General features: G+C 47.7%; 1 protein-coding gene and 1 non-coding gene across 2 annotated transcripts; both read right to left on the bottom strand.

The window, feature by feature from the left end:
- Positions 1-454: 454 nt before the first annotated feature.
- Positions 455-17,830, bottom strand: ADGRG3 (adhesion G protein-coupled receptor G3). Its single transcript, XM_007948045.1, has 11 exons — positions 17,805-17,830; positions 9,719-9,857; positions 7,922-8,068; positions 7,028-7,162; positions 6,493-6,532; positions 6,274-6,374; positions 6,021-6,133; positions 2,535-2,815; positions 2,224-2,317; positions 840-1,114; positions 455-567 (listed from the first exon to the last, which is right to left on the bottom strand). The coding sequence occupies exons 2-11, from the start codon at positions 9,797-9,799 to the stop codon at positions 455-457; spliced, it is 1,380 nt and encodes a 459-aa protein (XP_007946236.1). The 5' UTR covers positions 9,800-9,857; positions 17,805-17,830.
- A 1,861-nt stretch (positions 17,831-19,691) lies between these two features.
- LOC122150641 lies at positions 19,692-19,828 on the bottom strand. The gene has a single exon (XR_006163783.1). It is a non-coding gene; the product is annotated as a small nucleolar RNA SNORA9 (small nucleolar RNA).
- Positions 19,829-24,672: the final 4,844 nt, after the last annotated feature.

The following is a 24,672-nucleotide window of genomic DNA, read 5'->3' as shown; positions in this document are numbered from 1 at the left end:
GTACAGGCAGCCAGAAGTTGGAGTCGTGGGAGGAAGTGACAAGGGACAGGTGGGTAGAGGCTGGTGCTCATTTAAGGGGCTGTGTGAACAATAGACTCCCCTTTTTAAGCTCAGACCCTTACTGAGACCAGAGTGGGGGGTGATGGCAGAGAACAGCTGCTTTGCCATAAAGGTGGGCGGGCAGTGTTGTCACTGTATGCTGGGATCCCAGGATTATAGGAGTGTCAGCTTTATGCAATCCTGGATCAACGGGCTCTCAGACACATGGGTGCATCTGGATGGGACCTTTGAGGTCACATTATCCAACCTGGCTCCATCCTGCCTTCCCCCACCACAGTGTACAGAAGGAAATTGAGGCCCAGAGAGAGGCAGAGACCCACCCACTCACACAGAGAGTCAGAGCTGAGGCAAGAGCCAGGGCTCCAGCCCCCAGCCTCGCCAGCTGGCGGCCTCCTTATCCGTGAGACACAGAGTGAGTTTGGTCAACTCGGGCAGTTCCAGAAGAGGTGGACACGGCACTCTGCCTGGGGAAGTAGAGGACAACGAACCAGCAGAAAATGAAGACACCTGTCAGTGAGGAGAAGGCTGCAGTGAGCGTACGGGTGGGACACACAGGGAGGGAGCTATTTAAAAACTCTGCTTAAAAGACACTACGAAGAAATCAGGCAAAAATGAAACCTATTTCTAGAAAAACACAAATCAAAATCCTGGAAATGAAATATAGAGTCTCTTTTAAAAAGCACAGAAAGCTCACGTGTGTGTATGTGTGAGCGTGCATGTGTGCAAGCACGTGTGTGCAAGCTTGTGTGTGTGCAAGTGGGTGTGTACCCGTGCCTCACCTTGCAGGGCATTGAGCAATGCGAAGATATAGACGGTGGACAGGCCCAGGGGTGTGAGGATAGCCAGCCCCCACGTCATGCCCACCAGGCTTGAGAGGCCCAGCACGGTGAGGATCCCCTTCCAGTTTGGCCCTTGTTCCTTGCCCGCTGTGACACTCGACAGAGTGAAGATCTTCCAGGCCACCAGGCCTAGGACCACAGCGCTGAAGAGAAAAGTGATGAGGAAGTAGCCATGGACGGTGATGTAGAGGGCAGTCTTCTTGTGGAACCAACACCTGGAGGAAGAAGATGGCCAGTGGGACAGGGAGAGGAGACCTGCATCCAGTAAGCCCCCAGGGAGTCTCTCCTGACTGACTTTGATGACCAAGAAGATTCCTCTCGATCCACCCACCCTATTTCCTCCTGGTAAAGGGGATATCAAAGGACTCAAGAGTCTCTTAGACAAGGCTAAGCAAAAGGGCCACTTTGACATATTTAATGTCAATTTAAAGGGCCAAAGACATATTCAATTTTCCCCCTACACACACAATATTATGAAAAAAAATGAATTAATGGTTAATGGCTACTCTCTAAAAACCAGGTTTGGCATAAATATTCAGATCTCTGCTTTTCTTGTAAAACCTTATGTCAGGCAGCTCCAAACGCCCTCCTGAGGGCCCACTGGACAGGTACCCACATGCCACTCTACCAGAGTCCCCATCTGGCCTGTGGCCCCTGTGTTTGAGATCCTAGAGACAGGACCAAAGGTCTGCTGGCCCCTCCTAGCACAGAGCTGTGGGCTCAGTGCTGGGCACCATGGGAGCACCAGGGCGGAGTCTGGAGGTTCAGCTTGGTTCCACTGCTCTGTGCACCACAGGGACAAAAGGCCCTGAGAGAGCATGTTGACCCTCTCCACTGGGCAGATAAGTAAACTGAAGTTTACTCTGAGGGGCTTGCCCAAGGGCACACATAAGTCAGGACCAGAGCCTGGACTGGAACCTGGGCTGCTATGGATGATGGGGCAGGTTGTGCCCTGCAAGAGAGCATCTGGCTGAGGGGCCAGGTAAGAGATGAAATGCAGCATGGACTCCACTTACCAGGCTGAGCACCTAGGAGGAGCGCCTTTTTCAATTTGCCTGAAGGTGCCCCATGAGCCAGTGATAGCCCAGGCTAGAGCCCAGCATCCTGACTCCTTTTTTCTCCCACTTTGCAGGCCCCCCTCTCTTGTTTCCCTTCGTTTCTGTAGGTCTGTTTACCCTACCCCTCCATGCCATAAGCTAGCTGGATCTGAGGAGCTTTCCAGCCTTGTCCTACTTGATCTCTCTTCCTAGGACTCCCTCTCCCAAGCTCCGATACGTGAAGTCAGGGATCTGATATCAACCCTGCTTCTGCAGCCACCACTCACAGCTCCAGTGTGGTACGGTTTTCCTCGTCATGGATGGTGTAGCGGCCATAGCTATTGGCACTCCCAGTGCCAATGACGATCAGGGCGGGAAGGCCTGGGGGAAAGGGGAGGAGGTACGGTTTTGCCAGCCTCCGTAGGCATGCCCTAGGGTTCTTGAAACCCCTCTAGCTGTCGTCCCTAGAGTCCTGGGCCTGACTGACAGCTCCCCTCACCCAAGGGAAATTTCCGTTGTCATATTGCCCACCCCCAGGGCCTGGCTGGAGGGAAAGTCCAGTCCAGCTGTCTCCTCCGCCCACCCCAGCAGCACCTACCCCAGCCCACCAGGCTCAACTTGAGGAAGTAGTGCCTGAAATAAGTGTTGAAGACCCTGATGGCAAGCAGGTAAAGGTGGACGGCTTCCAGGACCATCCATGTGAAGACACAGAGCAGGAAATAGTGGAAGACAGCTCCCCGGGCCCAACAGGCAGATTCAGAACCCTGCAAGCCACTCCCCACAGTGATGAAGAAGGTCAGATTCAGGAGGAACAGGCTGACGCTCAGGGCCATGTGGATCTTGGGAGCATCTTCTGACTTGAACCTCTGTCGAAAGAACCTGGGGCAAGGAGAGTTAGTGAGAGCCCCAAGGGTCCACAGCTCCCATGAGGCACCCAGTTCTCTCCATCCCACCTTCTTGGTTCCACCCTGAGTCCATGGCTCTCCACATGATCTTCCAGCTTCTACCCCTGCCCAACAGTCAGTGTGTAATACCTTCAGGTTCAAGACCAGGATGCCTCTCAGGGCCCACAGGACCCTACAGGTTCCAGGTCCTGCAAGTCTCACCCCTAGGCTTGGTGTTTTAATCAAACTGTATACTTTGCAATTCCCTGAATGCTTTCTACCTTTTCACACCTCCTAGACTTCACCCATGTTCTTCTCTCTGCTCTCAATGCCTTACCCTGCCCCTCAGGTCCTCCCACCTTCTTTCTTGACTTCCACTCTACCATCAAAACTCCCATTAGATGTTTCCTTCTGAGGAGGCTGTTTCTGAAGGTCCTTTGCTGTTGGTAGGTGCTGTCAAGTTGATTTCAATTCATAGCTAAGAGAACTGCCCCATAAGGTTTCCTTGGTTGTAATCGTCACAGGAACGGCTTGCAAGGCCTTTCTCCTGTGAAACTGCTGGGTGGGTTCGAAGCATCAACCTCTCTGTTAGCAGTTGAGTGCCACCAGGGCTCCTGAAGTTCCCCTACCCTCGATGGATTTGTAAGTTTCTCACCATCACAGTATAACTCTCTAACCTCCCCTTTGTCTCTGTAAGAACTCAGGGCCTAGAACAGTCGGCAGGAGGAGGCCCTGCTTCCTATTGGTTCAGTGAGTAGATGACAGGTGGATGGATGCTGAGGCCTGCGATGGAGGTAGTTGTTGTAATGTGCCATCAAGTTGGACTCGACTCATAGCAACCCCTCCTTGGGTTTCCAAGACAGTATCACTATGGAAGTAGATTGCCTCATCTTCCTTCTGAGGAGTGGCTGGTAGGTTTGAACTGCCAGCCCTCTGGTTAGCAGTCAAGTGTCTTAGCCACTATGCTACCAGAGCAGCGGAGGTAGGGTGGGTATAATTAACCCTGTTTGATAGGTAGGGAATTGAAGTCCCCAGGGGCACAGGGAATCACTGGGCAGAGCAAGGACTCCAACCCTGGGCCCCAGCCTCCCTGCCCAGTGTTGGCTTCCCCGGGCTAACCTCCTCCCATGAACTACCATTCTGCATTATTAACAAAGCAGATCCAAAAGGTCTCTCATTGGAAGGATGGCAGTCCAAGGTTGTCTGCAGGCGGTATGCAGGGCAATGTCCACCTCACCTGAGTTGCCAGGCCCCACCCTTGGGAGCTGGTGACAGTTCCTCCTGGTGCTCCAAGCCTGGCTCACAGGATCCAGCAGTGCAGCCGGCTGGAAAGTCACGCTCAGCTTGCTGGGGGTGGGAGCCATGTCCTAGGCCAGGGCTTGGGGGGTGGGGGCAGGGGTGGCACCACTAACGTTCATGCTTCAGTCTGAGATGCACTGGGTGGGGCTGGTGGGGGCTGTAACCCAGAGCCAAAGGGTGAAGGAGATAAAGAATCGGGTGGAGAAGGGCAGTGAGAGAGCACTGGACTGGGAGTCAGGAGACCCAAGGGCTCCTGCAGGAGGCAGGGACGGGATAGGCTGGGTGTGAAGCTGCTCTCACAGGCTCCCCAGGGAATCTTTCAGACAAGCAGGTTCTGTGGGTCCCTTGGCCACGGCCTGCCTGGGAGAGCAGGCTGAGAGGTCTTTCTGTTTCTGCTTGTTCTCTACCCATCCCCCTTCGAGCTCTTCTCCATCCTCAGCAATGCAGTTTGGGTGGGTTTGGCCCTTTGGTAACTCAAGTCCAAGAGTGGGCACGTGGCCTGACTTGGCCAATCAGTGCATTACATCCTTTCAATACCATGATCAGCTCAGTCATGGACACAAGATCCAAGTGAGGCCAGTAAAACTCAATCCTGGTCTATACATGGGATAACTTCATATGTATACACATACATGCGCACCCACACATATGCACAAGGGCTAATTTCACAGTCCCACAAGGCCCAATGCTCAGAAGGGCCCTATGCTTAGTTTAATGCTTCATTTTCACTGTCTTAAAATTCTTAATAACTCTTAACAAGGGGCTCCTTATTTTAATTTCACACTGAGCCTTGCAAATTACGTAGTCAATCCTGCACAAACACTCACATACAAATTGATACATGTAAAATAACAGTGAAAACCCATGAATCTGAGCCTCTATGTCTCTGAGACCAGAAGAACTAGATGATGCCCGGCTACCACTGCTGACCACTCTGAAAGGGATCACAGTGGAGGTCCCAGATAGAGTAGGAGAAAAACATGGAACAAAACTTAAAGTTATTAAAAAAAAAAAGGCCAGGCTTACTGGTCTGGTGAAGACTGGTGGGACTCTCAAGATTACAGCCCTTAGATACCCTTCAAGCTGGGAACTGAACTCAGCCCCCATAGCTTAACTTTCAGCCAAATGATAGACAGGCCTATGTGGTGAATAGCGATACCGGGAGGGTACACACTCATTAGAACAATCAACCATAGACGACTAAGAGGACAGCATTTGCCCAGGGACAGAGTCAGGAAGGCAGGAAGGGGTAGGGAGGAAGGACAAAGGAAAGAGGTGGGCACAGGGAGAAAATGGGACGAGAGCTGTTGCATTGTGGGGACTGAAGTGGACATCATGAAGCAGAACGTGTGTGCTTTGTTGAATGAAAAACCAATTTGCTCTTTAAACTTTCACCCAAATCACAACAAAAAAAATTTTTTTTAAATAGTGAAAACTATTATCTAGTGAACAATACTGTACCGGTGCCAATTTCCTGATTTTGATATTGAACTCAATTACATAAATGTCACTACTAGGGAAAGCTGGGTGAAAACTCTACAAACTCTAAGTACTATCTTTCTAACTTCTTGTGAATCTATAATTATTTCAAAATAAAATATTTTGAAAGCAATAAAACAGTGAGATAAAATATTTTACAAAAAAAAAAAACAAAAACCAAACACTCACAATGTTAAAAAAACAAAACAAAAAAACCACCAAAACCTCAATTTAGAGACTTAGTTTAGAAATGTTAGGACAATGGAACCCCTTTTTATTTTTGCCTGAGTTGCTGAGAAGTTGTGATGAAAGCCTGGGGTTCCCAGAGGCCCCTGAGTGTGGAGAAGCTGCCTGGCATGCCCTGCCCTGCTGCCTTTCTGAGGGTGGAAGGGAGGTGCAGGGTGGGATGGGGGATCACCCACCTGAGGACAATGTAGAGGACAATAGTGAAGGTCAGAAAGAGCATGGAGGCTCCGCAGCCCGCCTGGGAAATGCGCGTGAGTGCCTGCACGGTGACCTTGTCCAGGATCGGCCTCTGTGGGGGACCCCTCACCCAATCAGGACCCATCAGCAGAGGTAGGCCCATGCCCCACAGGCCCTGGCCCTGCCAGGCAGCTCCCTCTGTGGGCAGGAGCCTTCAGGATTGCTGGGTTCAGGGCAGAGCGGGGCCATTACCAGCAGGAGGGCGAAGAATGTCAGGTGGTCACAGCGGCACACGGTCCTCCTGGCTGTGTGCTCTGTGGAGCAGCCCTTAGAGGCCCAGTCTCCTGTTGGCCCTGGGAGAGGAGGCACCAGGAAGGAAGAAGTGAGAAAGGAGGGGAAGAACCCGCCCCATCCCCCAAGGGACCCATGCCCTCCTCCCATATCACCCCAAGAAGGTCCTTCAGGCCCTACCTTTAGTCACATCCCAGAAAACACAGCTGAGAAACATGTTCTGAAACCAGAGGGTGGGAGTCAGGGAGGAAGAAGGGAAAGGGGGACAGCATGCTTATGAGCTTCTTAGTCTGTGTGCTTTGGGCAGAAAGCAAGGCTCGCTCCCGGGGGGGCATAAGGGAAAATGTACCACATCATTTCATGTGTCTGGATCAGTGTGTGAGGGGCATGAACATGGCACGTGGCTGAGAGAGGCTGCATGTCTGTGTGTATCTGATTGTAGGAGCACATAGATGTAGGCAGGTGTGACATCATGTGAGTGCATGTGAGTTTGCTAAGTCCTACGTGTACTGGTGTGAGCACATGAGTAGGTGATATCTGGGATCATATACACACAGGGCGAGCATGTGGTTCTGGTCCTAATCATAGTCTTGTGCGCATGTGTAAGGGTAGAGGTACAATGTCCTACACATGTCTGCCCAGAGCCCATGTGCCCATGTCTGCCCACCCTGCTGTCTGTTCTATTGTCACTTCCAGGCCTGGGTGGGGGACTCACAGGGAGGTAAGTTTCATGGGAAAAGGTTATCTCCAAAGGCTCAGCCAGGCCAGTGACAGGCGTAGCTCCTACACTCAAGCCCACCAGACGATTGTTCAACACACTGCTGCCATTCTCCAGGTTCAGCTGGGGGCCCTGTGGATGGAAGCGTTGGGGGGATGTCGGGCTTCAGAACGGCTGCCCCAACCCCAACCCTGGCCTAGGGTCCCTGGGAACCTCCAGGACCATGATCCTTGCCTGAAGGCAAAGACTAAGGCCAGGAGTCTAGGGGCTCCCTCCAGGCAAACTGGTCACAAAGCCATGCTTCTGACAGCTCTCAGTTGTATGTTCCTCTGCCCCCTTAACCAGAGGGTACAAGTCCAGCAGATAGGTCAGCATGGAAATGGAAGACAGTGGGTGAATCCAGGTGGGTGAACACCTGCCCACGACAGCACTCATGGGTACACATCTGCACATGAGAGGACCCACACCTCTGAGTGTACACACCTGGCATACATATTTTCAAGGGCATGGGTACTCTGTTCATGTGAACATGACCTCACATGAGTACACATGATTAGTGGGTACAGAATATAAAGGTTCTGCACGTTTATGCATGCACATGGACACGTGAGCACATGAACACACTTGGGCTACACATTCAAGCACATTCAAGTCCACAGCTCTGGTGTCTGGGGAGCCAGACCTCTGAACGGATGACTCTGCAGAGACAGGGGTGTGAGATGACCATGGCCATAATCATGCCTTAGAAACACTCTCAAATCTCAACCTCCCTCCGTGCCCATCTGGCCCATAACAAAGATGCCAGTGAGGGTGAGCTGGGGCCTGGGACCTGAGGGAAGCTGGCATTTAACCCGCAGAGCTACCCTGAGCCCTGCTCAGGCCTCTCCTCACCTTGAAGACATCCCCTGCACCGATGTCCAGGATGGTTATGGCCAACCGAACAGTAGACCTCCTGTTCCTCAGGGATCCAAAAAAACTCCCAGGAAGCCGGACTCTGTCAGGGGGCTTCTCCTCGTTTTCCATCACCTGCCTCGGGATCTGTAAGCACAGCCCCCGCAGCACCTATCCTTACCCAAGATTCCACAGGTCCCGCCACTCCCCCAGGTGGGAGGGGAAATTGAGGTCCACCCTGGTGCGGGGGCAGACATCCATTCTGATAGATGGGACACCTGTGACACTACTGAAGCTCTGGATCTTCCAGGACAATTCATGGCACTTGTGGGGCCTCATTTCCTGATGAGGAGACAGAGGTAACAGTGTGCCTGCTTGGCCACCTGTCAGACTAAGAGTAGGGTGTGAAGAGATGACACATGGGAAAGCTCATGGATTTCATCAGTTTGCAAATGTGAGGGACGTTTGCTTGGCTGTGATGTGCTCATGGCCAGGGTCCTCACAGTACCTGTGTTTAAATAGGACTTATGGAGATGGTATCTCACTTCAGACGAGGGAATGAATGGAAATAATAAAGTCATCAGAGAAATATGACTGTCTTGGAGCTCAGGAAAGGAGACAGTAGGGGCAGAGACAGAGCACTGAAGAATCCAGACTGAATATGTATCTTCTCCTACCACCACCACCAATGACAAATTAACAAAAATTTAAAATGGTCAAAGTATTAAAATACATTTCTCTGGAAATTACCCCTCAAAAAAGTTGTGTTCATTCTCTGATCTCACTCTTCTTCCTGGAACTGGAGGTGATCCCACATGATACCTGCCTTAAAAGCATTCCATGGACATTGGAACAAGGAGCTAGGAGGTGCAGCTGAAGGCTTCAATGTTCTCCTTTCCAACCCAGACCCTGGGGCAGAGGGACATGTGTGTGATTCCTGTGGCCAGTGTGTACCCCATGCCAAGGGCCCAGCCCCTTGGGCGATATGATAGAGGGTTGAGAAAGACCCTATCTATCTTCCATCTTCCCTTCTCCAAACAGACCTAAAAGTACCTCAACATTAACCAACTTGCCCATTTGCCTGAACTTCCACCATTAGGTTCATTCCTTCAGGGAGTCTGTTGACCATACTGAGCCCTCACTGAGGTAAGCATTCCCTGTCCATTATCTCATTTGCTCCTCCCCAAAACCATGAAAGCAGACAAGATCATCACCATTTTACAGATGGGGAAACCGAGACTCAAAGAAGTAAAATAATTGCCCAAGAATAATAGCAGGTAAGGGACACAGCTGGGATCTGAATGCAGACCAAGGTAAACCAGAGTCTGCCCATTTAACTGTTTTGCTGTACAACCAAATGTGCCATTTATCGGGTTTCAAATATGTTCCCTGGGTGCAAGAGGTCATGGGAGTTTTAGATTTTGGAGGAAGTCTAGAACCCATTTTACATATGAGGACTCTATGGCCCAGAGATGGGAAAGAATTTCCTGGAGGACATTTAGTGAACAGTGGAAAGTCCAGGACCAGGATCCAAGTCTATTGGCACTCAACTCCATGTTCTTCTAAACATCTCTTGCTAGCACCCTGGCTAATCTACTTCCAGGATCCACTCATACAATGAACCCACTAGCACCCATTAAAAAGGAGGCAGAACTCTGCCAAAATGGGACATGGGACATGGGAGGGATAAGTTTTGATGGGTACCAAACACAAACCATGACTGTCACAGAATTTTGAAAATTATGTCTGAGAGAAATAAAGCCATGACCAGCCAACAGGGATAGAGAGACTCCTCACCTGAGAGGGGGTCAGCGAGAAGTGCAGATCATCTGAGGTGTTGATGCTGAAGTTGTGAACCGAAGTCTTCACAAAAGGCATATCCACTATCCCTGTTGAACTGTTCTCCACCAGGTAGGTCTCGTAGTCTATCCAGTATCTGGAAGGGGCCAGGAATCAGGGGAAAGAGTAAAATCTTGCAGATGGAGTGCCCCAGTCATTTGGTCCCCAGCCTGGATGATGGAAGGAGAGATGCTATGGGCAACAATACTCTTTGGGTAAGAGGGATGGCCCAGAAGACCAAAGGGCAGACCTGAGATTGCTACAGGAGGAAGAGGGTGGCTTGGGAGCAATGCATGCTGGTCGTAAGGGATTCCAGCTGGTCACTCTTACAAGTGCTTTCAACTGTGAGATGACTGTGTGGCATGATAGAGCACATCTGCACCTTTACTGAGTGCCAACTGAATACTGGGAATTCAGCCTGTGAAGACTAAGCATATCTTAGTCTGAACCTCTGAAAACTAAGCATGTCTGGGAACAGAGCTGGTTTTAGAACCACATAGAACACAAAAGGAATTGACATTTATTTTACTACTGTCTCATTGTCATCCTTGTTGTTGATGTGTGTTGTTGAGTTTATTCCAACTCATAACAACCCTATGGGACAGAGTAGAATTGCACCATAGGATATCCTATGCTGTGGTTACAGGAGCAGATCACCATGTCTTTTCTCTCACGGAGCAGCTGGTGAGTTCAAACCTCCAACCTTTCAGTTAGCAGCAGAACACTTAACCATGGGGTAACCAGGGCTCCTTAATGGAAATGTCAGGAGGAAGCAAGCCCATGGGCACTCTCCGTGGTGCTGAAACATCGCTGTGCTCCAAGGCACCATTCATTTCCCTATACAGGGGATCCTGAGCATTACTGCCTAAACTCCCCATCAATTCCAAACAGATGAGGACCAAGGTATGGGGTAGTAGAGAAGGGGGGCAGAAGCAGCTACAACCAGACCGAGGCTATTGCAAAGGAGCAACTGTGGAGGACTTTCCAGGAAGACAGAAGAGAAGGTTTCATTTTGACGTCATTTTTAACAGTCATAGTTACCAAGGGGGTGGGGAGAGATAACAGACAAATATTGTTTATTTATCTCAGAAAAAGTAAGCCAAATGTGGGTGGGACAGACAATAAAGACATACCATACAGCTGGAAACAGTGGGACCGGATTGTGCAAATCCACTGATTGAGCTACACCCAATTGATCTTACTTTGGATTTGTCTTTTTGAAATCTAGACAAAGAAATGTTGCAACTTTCATTGTTACCAAATGAAGCAGTGAATTCTCTCTCTCTCTCTCTCTCTCTCTCTCTCTCTCTCTATATATATATATATATATATTTCACCTCATGTACTTAGAAAAAGTCCCTTAGCTTCACAAAGAAGCACAATCCACTTTCTCAAAGGAAGATTCTCTGATTTGCTTCCCACAGCACTTTTTTTTTTATTATTTTTATTGTGATCTGGGTGAACATTTACAGAGCAAATTCATTTTCCATACAGCAGTTCATACATATTTTGTTTCATGACATTGATTGCAATCCCCATAGTGTAACAGCTCTCTTCCCACCTCCTCCCTGTGGTTACCTTTTCCCTGTGTCCTTCTTTCCTGCCCTCTGAACTGTTTCCCTATGCAAATATTGCCCTTTTGATCTCCCATGATTCGTTGTTCTAAGGACTGTATCTACTTGGTATAAATATTCACCCTATTCTCACAGCACTTTTTAAAAATTATTTTAGCTATGACATATATTCAAAATTTCCTAAAATAGTGGAGGGAATAAATAAAAATGAAAAAAAAATGCCTAAAATATAAATATACAGTTGAATTTATAATTACAAAGTGAACACCTGTTTAATCATCTTCCTTGTCTGATATTAATACAGCTACTCAGATTTCTTTAGGTAATGCTTTCATGACATGTATTTCCATGCTGTGCCTATTTTTTCATGATGGGGTGTGAGGTTCAACATTTTGTCTTTCACCATGGAGAGGATAGCTTAATTTTCTCCAGACCTCTAAGTGCCCAGAACATTTACTAAGGTGCTGGATCCAAGAATCCTTGTGGAGTTTATCTCCTACTCTCTAGAGAATATGTCTGACTAAGACATTTTAAATACTTGGCTATTTTAAACCCCTGAGAAGCAGAGCAGATTTCCCACAGGGGTGTGTGTGTGTGTGCGCGCGCGCGTGTATGTGTGTGTGTGAATGGTAGATATAAATGCAAAATGCAAATTGATAAAACTTTCAGAAGACAATAGCTAGGAGTATCTTTATGATCTTGGAGTAGGCAAGGATTTCATAGACAGGATACAAAAGCATTGACTATCAAGAAAAAATATAATACATTGCACTACATTAAAATTAAGAGCTTTGCTCTTCATCAAAAAGACAGCACTATGAGAATGAAGAGGCAACTTACAATAAGAGAGGATATATTTATAGTATATATATTTGACAAAAGACACGTACCCAGAATATATAAAGACTAAGAATACTCTCTCCATCTGCTCAGCAAGTCAAGGGTGGGATGGTGAGCATGCAGGTGGTCTCTCTGTCACAGGAGCTCTCTCCACCTACCTGCAAGTCAGCAGGTGAGGGACAAGGTGTGTGGTCAGGGAGTGTGCAGGCACACTCCTCACCCACTTGGCAAGTTGGTGAGGGGCCGAGTAGGGGGTCAAAGAGGAGCACAGAAAACTCTCTCCACCTACTTCACAGGTTGGGGGCAAGGGGTGACTGAAGGGCAGGGCAGAGATCCAGCAAACACTCGCTCTCTCTGCTGCTTATGGGGTATGCAGAGGAGAAAGCAGATGGAGCTGCGGGGACAGGAAGGCTACTACCTGGTGTGGTGGCAGGGATGGAGGGTGTTTGAGCTGCTACTCTCTGAGAAAGTGGGAGGAGGAGGAAGGTACTCCTTTGTTCTCCAGACAAAGGTGCATATTGGGTGCAGCCAGTAACTGGGATCTGGCTCCTACCAAATGTGAGGGGTGAGGAGCTTCCCAGAGTCTGGTTGAGTGGAGGACCTCCTACTGACCTCTGTGGATCTATTACTCCATGAAGCTGGCTCCCTCCCTGTTCTGTGGATGTCAGGATCCCTGAAGCTCTCACCCTTCTTCCTGTACTTCCTTCCTTAGCTCTAGCTCACATCTTGCTCATTTTGCTTCATATCTTTTGAGGAAAGATATGGAGTGGAGATTCCTTGTCACTAGCTGGCCCAGTGTGGCCATCTTGGAACAAAGCCAGCAGCCATTGCAGGTTAGGATCACAGGAAGGCAACTTCATGGAACTCCCAATAGGTGACAGAGAAACTGTGTAGACATATCCAGAGTGAAGCAAAGTGGCCAAAATGAAGGGGCAGAAAACTTTCTGAGGAAGAAATGGTAATGGAACTACATAATAGGGATTCAAAAGACTTATACATAGGATCCTCAAAGGATCAAGGAAAATACAGACAAAACCCTAGGAGAATTTGGGAAAACAATACAAGAACAAAATGACAAAATAAACAATTAGAAACCATACAAAAACAGCAACTAGAAATCTGAATTAACAATAAAATATCAGAAATAGGTAAATCAATGGAAAGACATAGAAGTAGAATTGAATCAATGAAAGAAAGAATTAGTGAAATAGAGGACAATCCCTTGATACTACCTTGTTTGAGAAATAATCAGAAAAAAGAATGATAAAAATGAAGAAAGCCTAAGAGATATATGGGACACTATCAAGAGAAATAATTTATATGTGTGTGACTGGAATTCCAGAACAAGAGGAGACCAAAAAAAAAAAAAAAACAAGCACACAAAGAATTTTTGAAGATTTGCTGGCAAAACTTCCTTAATCTCATGAAAAACAAGTAGGTTTGCATCCAAGAAGCTCAATGAACCCCATACAGAATAGACCCCAAAAGAAAGTCACCAAGATACATCATAATCAAATTTCCAAACCAAAGACAAAGAAAGAATTCTGAGAGCAGCTCAGAAAAAATGAAACACCACCTACAAAGTGACACTAATAAGACTAAAGTCTGATTTCTTGGCTGAGACCATACAGGCAAGAAGGAAATGTAATGACATATATAAAGTCATGAATGAAAAGAATTGCCACCAAAGAATCATATAAAACCAAAAAACTCACTGCCATTGAGTAAGATCTGACTCATAACAATCCCTTCCTGGGTTTCCAAGGCAGTATCACTGTGGAAGTACATTGCCAAGCAAAATTGTCTCTTAGATGCAATGACAAAACTAGAATATTCCCAGATAAGCAGAAATTAAGGGGATTTGTAAAAACCAGAACAACCTTACATGTAATATTAAAGGAAGTCCTTCAGACAGAGAACCAGTGACATCAGACAGCAACCTGAGATTAAGACATACACCAGCATCCTCCAGACACCAACCTAGAGAAAGAATTCTTAAAAGTAAAATAAAGCTACAAAACTGAAAACAGGAAACCAGAGGTATCAATCTGTAAATGGTAACAACTTCAAGACAAAAAGAGGGAATAAATGGTGTAGTTATAGAGCCTCTATAGAGAGGAAGTCAAAGCAGTATCAAGATATAACAGATTGTTTTAAGTTTAGGAAGATAAGGGTAAATTTCAGAGCAACCACAAAGAAAAAATTCAGTCACTGAAATAAAGAAGAAGAAAACCACAAAGACTTAACAAAAACAAAGTCAACAAAAACAAAGGAAATCATAAAGAAAATACATAAACAAAAAGAACTCTGCATAAAAAATTAAGTGAAACAAAGAAACCATAGGAATGCACAAAACAAACATCTCACAACATGGGTGAAGCTGGAGGATGTTATGCGAGTGAAGTAAGTCAATAACAAAAAGACAAATACTATGTGAGATTACTATTATAAAAAGCCAAGAGTAAGGTTACACAAAAAAAGAAATATTCTTTAATGGTTACTAGAGATGGGAGGGGGAGGGAGGAGAATTGCTAACTAGATAGTAGACATGTGTTAATTCTGGTGAAGGCAAAAGCTATATAATTGCAAAGGAAGACCCTAAGAGGTGTGCAAGAATAAAGGACAACTAAGGTAAACACTGTAACACATACAATTCTGCAACAACAGTATAATAACAAATGATAATTTGTGAGTGAATGCACAGGTAGACATGTATGCTAAATAGAACGTACGTATTTGTATGTGCTGTGTGTATATTCATCTATACAGCAGAGCCAAAGAAGACACAGTTACGGAAATTTCTTAGACACAACCAAATGCCTCGTGGGACTGAGTTACTGGACTTGGAGGCTAAGGACCATAGTCTTGGGTGACATCTAGGTCAACAGGAATAACATAGTAAAGAAAATGTTCTACATCCTAGCTTGAGTAGCATCTGGGGTCTTAAAAGCTTGTGAGCAGCCATCTAAGATAGAACAATTGTCTTTTGCATCTAGAGCAAAAAGGAGTGAAGAAAATCAAAGACTCAAGGAAGCCATTAGTGCAAAGGACTAATGGCCCATGTGAACCATAGACTCTTCTGGCCTGAAACCAGAAGAATTAGATAGTACATGGCTACCACTATTCCTTGCTCTGACCAGGGACACAATAGAAGGTTCCAGTTATAATGGAAGAAAAATATAGAACAAAAATCAAATTAGTTTGAAACAAAATGAAACAAAACACAGGCTTACTGGTCTGATAGACACTAGAGGAACCCTTCAGACTTTTGATCTAAGACAATGTTCTAACTTGCAGCTGAAGGTACTACCAGGGGTTACCTTTCAGCCATATACTAGATTGGCCTTCATAATAAACAATACATCCATGAGGAATGTGTTTCTTTGAACTATCAAACACATGAGACCAAAGGGCAATGTTTACCCAAGCAAAGACGAGAAGGCAGGGAGAGGTATGGAAACGAGATGAATGAAAATGGGAAACTCATGGTGGAAATGAAGAGAGTGCTGACATATTGCAAGGATTCCAACCAATGTCATGGAACAATCTGTATGAATTATTGGATGGGAAGGTAACTTGCTGTCTAAACTTTTATCTAAAGCACAAAGAGATTAAGGAAAAGGGCTTTGGGATAATAGTAAAATAGCAATGCTAGTAATGAGATAATGATAATTATCCTCACAATAATTCTGTAAGTTAGGTGCTCTTTTTAGCCCCATTTACAGATGAGGAAACTGAAAGGTAACCCCCCCAACATCCATTGCCACTGCTGAGCACCTGCAGTCTGACCTTCCCTTATATTACACCACTTACATACCTCCCTGACTGCCGTCTAGATTCAGGTTCATGTTTGATTTTGCTGTTTATCAGTGGGAAATTTATTTAATCTTTTGGGTTGAATGTTTCTTAGTTTCCTCATCTGAAAAATGGGTTGCTAACAGGACCTATGTCACAGGATTGTTGTGAAGATAAAAGAGGACTCAAGGTCCTTGAGACAGTTCATAAATGATGGAGTTTTGAGTAGAACCCAAGTCCTCTGATCTCAGAGACCCTGCCTTTTCCATGACAACCCCACCACAGGCAGCAAAGAGAAGTCCCGTGGATGGCTTTGTGGAATTCAGAAGCAATGGGAGCAGCTGCAAGTGGAGATGGGAATATTTGTGGGCCATTGAAAGGATGTCATGAAGTCAAGTTGCTCTCCTAACATCAACCTTGATAGTGCAAGGTTTTCATTCATTTATGTAATCAATATTTCTTGCACCCACTATAAGAAGCCCTGGTGGCATAACGATTGACCACTTAGTTGCTAACCAAAATGTTGGCTGTTCAAACTCACCCAGCAGCTCCATGAGAGAAAGACTTTGCAATCTACTTCCATGAAGATTACAACCAAGAAAGCCCTAAGAGGCAGTTTTACTCTATCTTGGAATTGATAGATGGGATCTAACAACAAGAGCAAATTATCCCTGAGAAGTTATGGGCAACTTTGGAAGGAAGTGGAGGAGAGAGGCAGAGTATTTTTGAAGATGACTCACCAAGATGCTGTATCTTATATCTCTTCCTCTCCATCACCCCCACTTCCTATCAGTATCCTGGGCTTACTGATTGCACACCATACAGTTCTCCAATCCATCCCTCTTTTCCAGGTGCATGGAGCCAGTTTTTGTTGTTGGTTCAGCGCTCTTCCTTACCCAGACCACTGCCATCACTTCCTACCTGGGCACATCTCCTTCTGTATCATCACCCCATAAGCCTAAGCAATCTTTCTAAAGTGAAAAATTGACCATGCTTTTCCTCTGCTTAAAATACGTCATCTCCTCATCAACTAAAACCCAAAAACCAAACCCACTGCCACTGAATCGGTTCTGACTCACTGACCCCCACTGCATTTCCGAGAGGCTAATCCTTACGGAAGTAAATTGCCCAGTCTTGCTTCTGCAGAGTGGCTGGTAGGTTTGAACCACCAACTTTCTGGTTAGCAGTCAGATGCCTTGGGCACTATGCTACCAGAGCTCCTATCCCCCCACCAACAAGTATAGAATAAAATCCAGACTTCTCTGCAGAACTCACAGGACTCTTCATATTTTGGTCCCTACCCTCACTTCTAAGTTTATCCCCCACCCATCTGTTCCCTCTTCCCTTCCAGCCCCTATCCCCAGATCTTTACTCTCACAGTTCAAAGCACTGCAGTTCTCCCTCATTACTCACTAAGTTCTGCTGCCTGTACCTCCCACCATTTCTTGAGTCTAACTAGAAAACTTCTATGCAACCTTCAAAGTCCTTTCATGGTTTGCCTCCTTTCATTGATGAAGCATGGCAGACTTCCTTCTCTGGGCCCAGCTCGCACCTTGTTAAGCTTTCTAGGTCTATATGAACATACCCTGGAGTCATCAACATTTTGGCCCATGTGTGTCCCTCCACAACTCCCAACAGCAGAGCTGATTCATTTCTGCATCTCCTGGACCAGCAGGGCCCCTATTTCCCAGAGGGTGTTGGGTTGAACAAGGTGGAAGAGTGAGATGGGAGCCAGCATTTGCTGGCCATGAGGACTGATGACTCCATGCTCTTCCTGGTCACCTTCCCCATCCCAAAGCCCCAGATTCCTGCCCAAGCTCTGAGGGCACCCTTACCTCTGTAAGTTTCCCAGGTTGCAGGAGTCATTCTTCAGTCCACACATTGCAAAGCACTTGCTGTTATCCTCTATGCTATCAGAGTCATAGTAGCCCAAATTGATTTTCCCCTCACAAACATTTCTCGGCTTCTCTGAATAGATCGTGGAATTTTCCTCACCTGAGGGAGGGATGCAGAGACTGTGACTAGGCTGTTGGGAAGGAGGCAGCTGGGAGTTAGGAGCAGGCGCTCTAGACTCTGGTGGTGTGGGCTGGAATCCCAGCTCCATCTACACTGATTGCACTTGAGCTGGACTCATACCCAGACCCTGGCCTCAATTTCCAAGGTAGAAGGAGATATTGTGCCCACCTCACAGTGGCATACTTCAGGGAAAACATGCATAAAAGGCTTGGCATAGGACTCTGTAGGTAGAAGTTTCCATGTGTCAGTGCTGTTACTCCTTTACCACCTCCTCCAGGGAGTTTTCTTAGCTTTCCATGCATGTCCCTTAACAGACTTTCCAAAGCCCTCACAACTGTGGCCATACAGTATAACTATTAGATGGATTCTGCCCTGCTTTGCCTTGGTCTCCCACATTCACATTGGAATTCTCACAGCTACCTGCTGAGGTGGGTAAGGAACGCAGCAAACAGAAGCCCCCTGGGGCGCATTGACTTGTCCAAGGCCACCAGCTAGTTGGAGGCTGCTCCGGGACTAGAGACCAACTTTTGTGACTTCTAGTCTAGTTCTCTGTTACCTGCTAAAGGGGATGGAGCAGAAGTTTTAGGTTACTTACTAGCTTGGGGATCTCAGACAAATTACTTACATTCTCCAAGGTTCAGTCTTCTCATCTGCAAATGGGGTTAATGATACTTTCCTTGCAAGTTTGGTGCATAACATAAAGGACATAGCCCATTGTAGGGGTTCGAGGAGCCATTATGACTCTCTCCAGGAGCTGAGAATTTCATTGTTAAGCCTCTTCATATATTTCTATTGGATGTCTGTCTGTGTGTCCACATATTCTCTGTCTCTCAACAAAAACCCATACATATTTTTACAAATGTTAAGCAGTCCATGAGCTCATAAATGAAAAGCAAAACTCTCTCTTCCTGCAGTTTCCAGGCCACACTCCAGAGCTGACCCCCCTTAATTGTTCGTTGTACAAACCTTCTGGAAATTTTCTATGCATAAACAGATATTTATATGTCAATGATTTTAAAATTTGCATGAGTGGGATCTAAGGGATTTTATCCAATGTGTCTTAGGGAGCTTTCCACCTCAGCATGTACTGATCCACCTTGTTAAGCATTTGCATGCTATTCTGTTATACGGTGTTGCAATGTTTTCAACAGATCTACTGATGGACGGTTAAGTGGGCTTGTTTTTGTTTGTTCTATTTGAACATTGCTTCAGTGAAAATCCTTGAGCGCACATCTCTGCCAATTTGTGCTAGGAAGTCATAAACAACCTTCTTATGATAGAAATGTGTGCACTTTTAAAAACGGTTAGATATTCTTGAATTTCCCTCCAAAAAGTACACCTACTTACACTCCCATCAAAAGCCGATAGGAGTGACTCTTTCCCCACATGCCCCACAGATTTTGCCAGACTTCTCATCTCTTGCTAATCTGAAAGGTAAGATTAATCTCATTTTCATTTCCACATCTTTAAGGGAGAGCTCGAGCCTTTGTCTACATACTCCTGGTGGTTTGAATCTCTTCTGAGAACTACTGTCCTTTACACATTTGGGAGTGAAGAGTGAGTCTGTTTTTCTGGAAGGACACTCCAGGGGCTATTTAGGGGCTACCTGGGAAGATGTGCAGTGCTGGGGGTGAGGGGGTGGGGAGACAACTTTCATTTTTTATCTTCTCCTCCGGTGTTTGAGTTTTTGCTTTTTTTCCCTTCTCGATTGTCTGAAATTTCTATAGCCTTGCTCTGTGGATGGTGTAGAGTAAGGCTTCAAACTGTTTTAAAATTGCTCTTGCAAGCGCTGTTGGAACACACAGAGGGCCACTCCAGACCCAAGCATGCTGGAGGTTTGTAGCAGTGTTTGAATTTTTTCAAAAATCACACACAGTATTACTTTCACAATTTTAAAAATGACTTAACATTTAATCATTAAGATAAAAATAAAAATAAAGATAAAGACAGCAAAGCTAGAGCAAATTGAGGGTAAAAAATGACATTTTAGAGTGGATTTTATGATCATCAGATCTATGTGTGACAATGTTGTTTTAACTGGCTTATAAAGGACCCTTAAACTTCTAATAGATTGTAAAGATATTCAGGACACACTGGTTAGTGGAAAAGGCAGGCAATAATAGATGAGCATTTATGTCATACAACCCACATTTGTTTTTTTTTTAGAGTCCCTGGGTGGTGCAATAGATTAAGTCTCAACCACTAGTCTGAAGATTAGCATTTCAAACCCACCCAGAGGTTCTTGGAAAGAAAGGCCTGACAATCTGCTCCCCCAAAGTCCAAGCCTTGAACACTCCGTGGAGTAGTTGTACTCTAAGTCAGAATCCACTGGAGGACAACTGCTGGGCTTTCCTGGGGGGCACTGGGGTGTTGCTTTCAGTTTTTGATTGAAGGAGAGAAAGACAGGGAGGAAGAGAGGAAAAGAGAAAGGGGGAAAGACTTGAGGGGAGGTGCCATCCTCTTTGCAATCCCAGACCCCCATGTGCCTGAAGGGTTATGAACAGGTGCTGGGAGCACCCAGTGGTGGGTGGTAGCAGAGCCTCCCTATGGCCTGCTGTGAAATGTCAGTGTTGTTATGTGGGTGATGTTCTTGCCTAGTATCTACGGCAAGTTAAATATCTTTTTTGTGATTCTTTCTTGAAGACTTTGGGAGCATCTAGACCAGATGCAAGACCCTGACCTAGGCCACCTCCTCCTCTATGTGTGTGTTGGCGCCCTCTGTATCCACAGTCACCCACATAGTCCACCACCACTCTGTGGCCAAGGCTGGCCTCTAGTACAGAACCACTAGGGCTCTGAGCCCTTGGCTTCCATTGGGGTTCAGCAAACGCGGAGCGGACAGGAAGTCAGAGGGCAGGGGAAGGGGGGTTTCGCCTCCCTCTGCCCCCTCGGCCCCATGTACAGGGGTCTCCCAGTTGACTGCTCTTTTTCCTACAGCCACAGCCTGTTTGCCTGTCTGCTGCCTGCTACCTCCCTACCCCTCAGTCCCAGCTTCCCTGGTGTGTCACTCCCTTCTTGGTCCCCTGCCCCGTCCGCCTTTGTAAACTGTCCCTTTGTTGAAGCCCCTCTGTAGCCCATTAGAGTCTCTCCTCCTTGGCCCTGATTGCTGAGTTCCCATATGCTGGGCTCCTACCTCCCCCATTCTTGTCACTCAGCTAGACTTAGAGACCCTCAAGGGCAAGGACCACCATAGTAGCTAGCACAGGGTCTGGCACAGCTTACAGGGCTCTTCAGTGTTTTTGGAATGAACGAATGGATGGGTGGGTGGATGGAGGCAGACTAACCTATAATTCTCCTCAAAGGAAGGAACATTGTCTCTAGATAGAAACCCCTGACAGCTCCTCACGTCGTTCAAATGGCTAATGCTCTGTCCAAACCCAACTGTCCCTGTCACCATAGAAAAGATGTGTTCACTTGGAGGAGCCATGAAGGCCCAACCACAGCACATAACAGCTTTTGTGAAGAGCTCAGCTTCCTTATGACATCCATTGAGACCTGGGGGTGGCCTCCTATGAGTTAATAGTAAATTAATTACCCATCAAGTGTTGACTGATGGCCTGCTCTGAGCCAAGCCTCAGGCAGGACAGAGCTGCCCTCTCACCCTTTTTCTGACCTAGGGACTGAATTGCACACTTCACTGAATCTTCCCATCTTTGCAAGAAAGCAGGACTTGTAAAAAGTCCAGAGAGGTTGATCAATAAGCCCAAAGTCAATAGCCAGAAAATGGAAGCTGAGCTTTAATCCACATTTCCCTGGTCCCAAGCACAAACCATTCACCCCATGCTGGACTGACACCAAATCAGGAGCGAGAGGACCATGTGAGGTGAGAAGGGAGCACTGTGGAGGGAGCTCCTTCCCCTGCCCAAGGGGATGGCTGGAGATGTAGCAGAGCAACCAGGGAGGGCAAAGAAGAGCTGGCCAGGTGGACGATGAGTGCGGGAGGCTGTCCCAGGAGCAAGGAGCCCAACGGCAAAGCTCTGGGCTCATCCTCAAGAACGTCCATGTGCTTGTGCACACAGGGCTGGGGCGCAACGGGGCCGGAGGGGTCTCTTCTTGGCTGGTATGGGATCATTTGATGAGTGAGGGAGGGGAACTGGTGTGGGTGGAAGGGCCCAATGAAGGGGTGGGAGAAGGGCAGTGTAAGCCTGCCTGGCCCCTTGTTGCAAAGGGTTCTGTCCCACTTCCCCAAGAGGTCAGAGGCCAGTGGAGAACAGCTAGCTAGTCCAAGGCCTGCTATGTCCCCTAGCCAGGCCAGTCAGGGAACTACAGCCTGGCGGTGAGTGAGCCCGGGAACGCTCTCCACCCCACAACCGGAGCACTGTGGGAAACAAAGGGAACTGGAGGCCCAGCCTTGACCCAAGTCTATTGGGATGACAGGACTGATCAGAGGAACAAGGTTAGCAAAGGTGCTGAGGTGGTCAAGGCAGGCGGCAGGCTCCTCAGGGAACCCCAGACCCCCTACTCTCCACCCCTACCATGCCACTGACCCTCCCCACACCTGGCCCCTTAGCAAAGTAGGGAGGAGGCGAGGAAGCCGAGGAAGCCGACCTGCTCACCTGAGGCCCGGAGCAGGAGGAACAGGAAAAGCAGGCCCTCAAGGCTCCTGAGTGTTGCCATCCTTGACCAGCCTTTCCTGCACTGGCCGGAGCCCTACAGCTATCTGGCCGTCTGGTCTCTGGTCTCAGGCTCTGCTGAGCCACCCGCCCCCACCCCTGCAGCTTCCTGTGGCCTCTTTCTCACCCTTCCTGCTCAATGGCGCCATCGGTTGGGTTATGAAAGGTGAGTGTGGGAAACTGGGCAGTGCTCTGAGCCTCAGCCTACCCTGTGACCACATGCACAGGGAGCTAGACTGAGCGCACCCAGGGATGCTGCTACCAGGGCCCTGCCTGGAGGGCACTGTGGGCAGGGGTCCCACGTCCACAAAGGACAACCATCCCGTGCAGACCCCTGGGAAGTGGTGACGAGCACAGGCTTTGGAGTCAGGCACCCCTAGCTCAGACCTCCTCTCCCAGCTACGAATTCACCTGGTATTTACTGGGCCTTTCCGAGCCTCAGTTTCCCCCTTTGTGAAGCAGAGATTGCGATGGTGCTGCCTCTGGGGGGCTGTGTCAGGTAGAGGGGCCTGTGACAGGGTGCGGGTAGAGAGGCAAATGGTGCTCACGTTCTCTCTTCCAAGCCAATGGGCTGAACAAGGTCAGGCCTTAGTGGCGCAAAAGCTTAAAAGCTCAGCTGCTACCTGAAAGGTTAGCACATTGAATCCACCAGCACCTCCAAGAGAGAAAGACCTAAGACAATCTGCTCTCGTAAAAATTCTTCAAGTCTGTTCTGTCAATTCCGACTTATAGTGACCTCACATGACAAAGCAGAACGGTCCTTAGGATTTCCAAGGCTGTCATCTGCATGGAAGCAGACTGCCACAGCTTTCTTCCGTGGAACAGCTGGTGGGTTGGAGCACTTTATCCACTGTGCCACTTGAGCTCCTTCCCATAAAGATCACAGCCATGGAAGCCCTACGGTGCAGTTCTACTGTGTCGTGTGGGGTCAATAAGTGTCAGAATCAACCCAGTGGGCTCAGGCCCGCCACCTGCAGGGTGCTGAGAAGAGAGGAGGCAGCCCTACACCCGGTCCTCCCCCACCCCACCAGATAACACAAGGCACAGAGCAGCAGCGTGGAGGGACAGAAGCTACCTCTGGGAGGTAGCCAGGCCCAGGCCGCCATCTGTCCAGGATACTTCCTGTCTGACAACCCGAGTGTGCTATCATCCGCTCTGGGCCACTCCGGAGGGATGTGGAAGCCTTAGGAGGTGATGTGGGTGGAGCTGCTTGGTCAGTGGGCACAGCCACTATCATCGCTGTTGTTTTATGATAGTCACCGTTGTGAAATTATTATCATGATCTCCCAGCCAGTCATGGGGAGGGGGGCCCAGGTAGGAAATGGGGGTTGCAAACACACACAGGATTCAGAATGGAAGAGGGGGTGGGGAGGGGCTGACCATTGAGGCTCCAACTCTTGTAGGCTCAAGGACCCCAGGTGGGTGAGGCAGGACCCCAAGTGCAGTCCCAGTGCCCTTCTGAGAACAGGAGGCAAAGGGGACATTCACGCAGGGGAGTGGTTACCCCAGAGCTGTTCTAGCTCTCACTGGGGTCTCACTGGAGTGCATCTAGTCCTAGTTGACCTGTATTTCCCCTTCCTGTCTACATGGTGTCAAGATGAGACTCAGTCCCCTGCTGGACCCTCTGGGATAGGGAGGGAACATTGGATCACTCATGGGATGTGGGAGCCAGATGGGAATCTGGGGTGGAGCAGCAGGTCAAAACCCAGGGTTCCTGAGCTCCAAGCACTTCCTCTGTGGGAAAGCTAGGAGAGTGGATGGGAACCCCTCCCATCCCACCACAGCCAGCCTTCTGCTGAGCTGCCTGCATATCTCCCTCTTAGCCGTGGGTGAACATGAGATGGTGGATGTGGGGGACATGGGCTTTGTAAACTATGATGTGCTGGGTCCACCTCAGAGACCCATTCTAGAGCCTGATCCACTGTTATGGATTGAGGTATATCCCTCAAAATATGGGTTGTAAACCCTTTGGTGATTTAAAATGTTGGGCTACTTTAAAGGTCAACTAATTGAATCCACCAGCTACTCCATGGGAAAAAGTTGAGACAGTCTATGTCCATAAAGATTTACAGTG

Source organism: Orycteropus afer, unplaced genomic scaffold, assembly GCF_000298275.1.
Source record: "Orycteropus afer afer isolate SDZICR_OR568_19922 unplaced genomic scaffold, OryAfe1.0 scaffold00009, whole genome shotgun sequence".
NCBI classification, from domain to species: domain Eukaryota; kingdom Metazoa; phylum Chordata; class Mammalia; order Tubulidentata; family Orycteropodidae; genus Orycteropus; species Orycteropus afer.
This window is presented reverse-complemented; position numbering and strand designations above follow the sequence as displayed.

What these genes read in the sequence shown, in the direction of transcription:
- ADGRG3 (XM_007948045.1), bottom strand. Translation starts at nt 9,799, where the DNA reads ATGCCTTTTGTGAAGACTTCGGTTCACAACTTCAGCATCAACACCTCA. An exon ending in CATTCTTCGCCCTCCTGCTG is followed by an intron (nt 6,134 to 6,273) that starts GTAATGGCCCCG and finishes GGTCCCCCACAG; the next exon opens with AGGCCGATCCTGGACAAGGT. An exon ending in ATTGCTCAATGCCCTGCAAG is followed by an intron (nt 568 to 839) that starts GTGAGGCACGGG and finishes CCTCACTGACAG; the next exon opens with GTGTCTTCATTTTCTGCTGG.